General features: G+C 46.5%; 1 protein-coding gene across 1 annotated transcript in view; it reads left to right on the top strand.

Annotated features, from left to right (window-relative positions):
* Positions 1 to 4127: 4127 nt before the first annotated feature.
* SLC2A1 (solute carrier family 2 member 1) overlaps positions 4128 to 6000 on the top strand; it is a 223210-nt gene continuing 221337 nt past the window's right edge. The window contains exon 1 of the mRNA XM_073570110.1: positions 4128 to 4376. Coding sequence (XP_073426211.1) covers positions 4296 to 4376 — 81 coding nt within the window. The 5' untranslated portion in view covers positions 4128 to 4295. The remainder of the gene's footprint in view (positions 4377 to 6000) is intronic.

The raw sequence follows: 6000 nt of genomic DNA, 5'->3' as shown, positions 1-6000 counted from the left end.
AAACTTACAAAATCAGCAAGGGATCAAATACTTATTTACCCCACTGTATACAGGGATGAGGAGGGACAGACATACATGGATAAGAAGAGGAGAGGCAGATATATGGGGATACAATGAGAAGGAGGCAGATATATGGAGATACAATGAGGGGGACAACTAGATATACGGAGATACAATGAAGAGTGGCAGGTAAAAGGATGCGATGAGGACGGGCAGATATACAGGGATACGATGAGGAGGGGCAGTTATACAGGGATACGATGAGGAGGGGCAGATATACAAGGATACGATGAGGAGGGGCATATATCCAGGGATACGATGAGGAGGGGCAGATATACAAGGATGATGAGGAGGGGCAGATATACGGGGATGAGGAGGGACAGATATACGGGGATACAATGAGGAGGAGCAGATATACAGGGATACGATGAGGAGGGGCAGATATACTGGCATACCATGAGGAGGGGCAGATATACGAGTACACGATGAGGAGGGGTCAGATATACCAGGATAAGATGAGGGGCAGATATATGGGGATACAATAAGGAGGGGCATATATACGGTGATACGATGAGGAGCGGCAGATGCAGCACCCGCTAGGGCCGAGGGTACCCAGTACCGGGCCGGTCAGTTCTTAAAGGGGATGTCACGGCATCAGTGACCTGGTCCGTGGCCCTGGGCGTGCAATAAATGAAAAAGATGATGATTTTAGGGAAATAAGATGGGGATAATTTGTGATGCCACCCGTGGTGTTCGGCAAGGAAGGTGATAGCCGACACTGCAAAAGAGACTGCTGGGGCTGTTGGTGATGCAGCAGAGTTGTTACAGCTCTCCACAGGAAGAGCTAGGCCCCAGGGCAATTATAAGGCTATGTGCACACATTGCGGAATTCCCGCGGTAACTTCCGTGGAAATTCTGGAATTCCATTCCACGGGAAAATCGCATTTTAAATTCCCGCGATTTTCCCGCGGAAAAACTAGCGATTTGCAAGGGTAATTAGCTTGCAGAATGCTATCTGTAGCATCGCTTGAAGAACTGATTGTAACTAATGGAAGCGGAGGCAGAGATGGTGAAGTTCACATTTGTTTTTATTTTTTAAGTGGAACCTTGGGACCACGGTCCGGGGGGCTCCGAAGGGGGCGTGACTAGTGAGCCCCGGTCACCCGTAGTAAAGCCACTCAGGCAGGGCCAGAATGGAATACCCGGAGGACACAGGTGCTACCTCCAGTTAGACCCCGAACACGTGGCAGCTGTCCCAGCGGGACCAAAAGGGATAACAAGAGTTACAGCAGAGTCCGTAATGCGCTGGGTCCTGGATCCGGTTAGTTGGTAAGGAGTCGGTTCCAGTGACCTTCACACAGTCCTTGGACTCGGATGGCTGTAGGCGGAACGGGATTGCTTAGGCCCAGATACTGATATGCTGTGGAAACAGCATTAGACAATGCACAGAGACTGCAGATGCAGCGCAGACAGGTTTGCATGAGAACCGGATGTAGCAATAATAGATACTCGTTGCTCCGGCGCTCTCCCTATGGAGGAGAGGCCAGAAATAGCAGCCAGTGAGCTGCCATTGGTTAATTGTATTTTTTGAATAATGCGCGCCGCCCCTTTAAGAAGGCAAGAGAGCGGGCGGGCGTGCCCTAATAGTCTTAGCTACAGATCTCCTCACAAAAGCCAGGAGGAGGAGGCAGGAGGGAGGACAGAATGCTGAGCAGCAGCATGGGGTCCAGAGGAGGCCGGCTGCTGCCTATGTGAGGCTCGAGGTGAGTGCCCTGAATGGAAAGCAGCGGCAGGCCTGGACGCAGCGCCAGGACAGGGGCCAGGTGTAACACTGATGGACAGGTTGGTCACACTCGTCAAACATAGTGTTTGACGAGTGTGACCAACTTTTTACTATCGAGGCTGCCTATGCAGTGGATTCCTCACTTCCCATGCCCCTAGGACCCCTTCTTTCTCTCTTCCACTGAAGCTTATCTTTCTGTTTCTTCTGTCTTTCCTTTCTCTCTTTCTATTGTCTTCTGGTCTAGGGACGAGCTCCTCTCAGCTCCAGTCCCCAGCACCAACTGACTCACTCTTTCACTGTCACTTCCTTCAGCTTTCCCTCTGCTGCTTTCTCCACCCACACCCTCTACCTAGTTCCTCCCGGATCCTGAGAGATGTAATGTTGGATGCAAGTGTCTTGGTTCTGGGTAGTGCTCCCTCCTTACCTGAGAGTGGAGTACCACACCTCTGGCTGAGGTGCAGTACCTCTGTGGTGACTGAACCCTCAGGGGTACCACACAGATATATGGGGATACGATGAGGAGGGACAGATATACAGGGATGCGATGAGGAGGGGCAAATTAACGGGAATAAGATGAGGAAGGGCAGATATGTGGGGATAAGATGAGGGGAAGATATACGGTGATTTGATTGGTATGGGTAGATATACAGGGATACGATTAGGAATGGCAAATATACAGGAATACGATGAGGAAGGACAGCTGTACAGGGATACGATGAGGAGCAGATTCGATTGGTAAGGGTAGAAATACAGGGATAAGATGAGGAGGGTTCAGATATGAGGATAAGATGAGGGGCAGATATGCAGGGATAAGATGAGGAGGGGCATATATACGGAGATACGATGAGGGGGAGATATACGGGGATACAAAGAGGAGGAGCAGATATATGGGGATACAGTGAGGAGGGGTAGATATACGGGGATAAGATGAGGAGGGGCATATATATGGGGATATGATGAGGAGGGGCAGATATACGGGGATACAAAGAGGAAGGGCAGATATTTGGGGTACAGTGAGGAGGGGCAGATATAAGGGGATACGATGAGGAGGGGCAGATACACAGGGATAAGATGAGGAGTGGCAGATATACTGGGATACAATGAGGAGGGGCAGATATACAGGGATACAATAAGGAGGGACAGATATACAGGGATAAGATGAGGAGGGGCAGATATACTGGGATACAATGAGGAGGGGCAGATATACAGGGATACAATAAGGAGGGACAGATATACAGGGATAAGATGAAGAGGGGCAGATATACTGGGATACAATGAGGAGGGGCAGATATACAGGGATAAGATGAGGAGTGGCAGATATACTGGGATACAATGAGGAGGGGCAGATATACAGGGATACAATAATGAGAGACAGATATACAGGGATAAGATGAGGAGGGGCAGATATACTGGGATAAAATGAGGAGGGGCAGATATACAGGGATACAATAAGGAGGGGCAGATATACAGGGATAAGATGAAGAGGGGCAGATATACGGGGATACAATGAGAAGTGGCAGGTATACAGGGATACAACGATGAGGGGCAGATATACAGGGATAAGATGAGGAGTGGCAGATATACTGGGATACAATGAGGAGGGGCAGATATACAGGAATACAATAAGGAGGGACAGATATACAGGGATAAGATGAGGAGGGGCAGATATACTGGGATACAAAGAGGAGTGGCAGATATACAGGGATAAGATGAGGAGTGGCAGATATACAGGGATACAATAAGGAGGGGCAAATATACTGGAATACAAAGAGGAGGGGCAGATATACAGGGATAAGATGAGGAGTGGCAGATATACAGGGATACAATAAGGAGGGGCAGATATACAGGGATAAGATGAGGAGTGGCAGATATACAGGGATACAATAAGGAGGGGCAGATATACAGGGATAAGATGAGGAGGGGCAGATATACTGGGATACAAAGAGGAGGGGCAGATATACAGGGATAAGATGAGGAGTGGCAGATATACAGGGATACAATAAGGAGGGGCAGATATACAGGGATAAGATGAGGAGGGGCAGATATACTGGGATACAATGAGGAGGGGCTGATATACAGGGATACAATAAGGAGGGGCAGATATACAGGGATAAGATGAGGGGCAGATATACTGGGATACAATAAGGAGGGGCAGATATACAGGGATAAGATGAAGAGGGGCAGGTATACGGGGATACAATGAGAAGTGGCAGGTATACAGGGATACAACGAGGAGGGGCAGATATACAGGGATAAGATGAGGAGGGGCAGATATACGGGGATACAATGAGAAGAGGCAGATATACTGGGATACAATGAGGAGGGGCAGATATACGATGAGGAGGAGGTGGAGTGAGACACAGGAGGAGTATGATGAATGTCATTGGGAGCAGCAGGCAGCAGAGTCAAAAAAGAGCAGCAGAAGCTGCAGCCTAGAGATTGAGGGAGACATTGGACGGAGGGATCGCAGCAGGTTCCGGGGGTCTCCTCTACTGGATTATTATTCCTCAAAATGCCAGAAACCGAAGACAAAGAGGCGAAACCTGCTGCAAACGAGAGCACGAGCCTGGTGCACGGCCCTGAGGAGAGGAAGGTAAGAGCGAGGCGAGCGTACACAGTATATTCTAATGTCACACAGTATATACTCCTAGTATCACACACTGTATACTCCTTTAATATTGGTAGAAAATGGAGTGCACTCAGGTCATTTAAAGAGGTAAGGTGCTGGTGGGTTGGACCGTGGAAGCCCTAGATACAAGTAAGGAATATAATCCACCGCACACTGAGACTTGATACTTTGCAAAAATTAGTAAATTTTTTATTCAAGAACATCCAGTCTAGACAAAAAAGTGCCAAAAATTCAAATGCAGTATATACAAATTGACTATCCAGTTAGCTACCCAACGTTTCGATCCTCCCGGATCTTACTCATGGGGTACTGTTATGTATGTTTGAGGCTGCAAACAAGTTACGTCGCTTGCTGCATAATGATCTAAACCTTTAATATCACACACTATATACTCGTCTAATATCACATGCTATATACTCCTCTAATGTCACAAGGTATATACTCCTCTAATATCACACGGTATATACTCCTCTAATGTCACGGTATATACTCTAATATCACACGGTATATGCTCCTCTTCTCCGCTGTATATCCTATGATATCACACGCCATATGCGTTGGGATCACACTCTGTATACTCCTATGATATCACACTCTGCATATCCTATGATATCATACTCCATATATGCTGACATCACACACTGTATGTCCTATGATATCACACTCCATATACTCTGACATCACATGCTTTATATTCTATGATATTACACGCCACATACTCTGACAGCACACACTGTATACTTCTGTGCTATCACATGCCATATACTCTGACATCACACGGTACATACTCTGACATCACAGATTGTATACTCCTGTGATAACACACGCCATATACTCACATGCTGTATATCCTATGATATCACACTCCAAATACTCTACATCACACGCTGTGTAGCCTATGATATAACACTCCATATACTTTGATATCACACACTGTATACTCTTGTGACATCACACACCATATACTCTGACATCACACACTGTATACTCCTGTGATATCACACGCCATATACTCTGACATCACGCTATATATCCTTTGACATCACACTCCATATACTCTGACATCACATGCTGTATACTCCTGTGATATCACATGCCATATACTCTGATATCACACTCTGTATACTCCTGTTTTATCATGCACCATATACTCTGACATCACACATTGTGTATCCTATGATATCACATGCCATATACTGACATCACACGCTGTATACTCCTGTGATACACATGCTCCTCTCAAATGGCTGGCAGTGTCCATGTTTGCTCCATGCCCAGTGCTGATGCATTTCCTCCTAGGTTTTATTCTCACACTCTTCGGACGACTGCGTTTGTACTTTGACATGTGGGTGGATTTTCGTCTTTCTGCTACTAAGGACCAGATGTTTTACTACTATATCCTGATACATAAAACAAAAAAATTCAAAAAGGGTGTACTTACTTTTTCCCATAATTATAAAATCTATAAAGCCATCTCATAGTTTTAATAGTGAACATTGAAGCGTGGCTTCTTCAGGAATTGATGGAAAGAGGTCATACTTTGATATTCCATATGACTCTTATACAGCTGGGATGCCCTGCTGTGAAC

The sequence above is a fragment of the Dendrobates tinctorius genome, unplaced genomic scaffold (genome assembly GCF_039654945.1).
Source record: "Dendrobates tinctorius isolate UK_male_01 unplaced genomic scaffold, ASM3965494v1 ptg000028l, whole genome shotgun sequence".
In the NCBI taxonomy this organism is placed as follows: Eukaryota; Metazoa; Chordata; class Amphibia; order Anura; family Dendrobatidae; genus Dendrobates; species Dendrobates tinctorius.
Note: the sequence above shows the minus strand (reverse complement) of the source record. Positions and strands in the feature narration are given on the sequence as shown.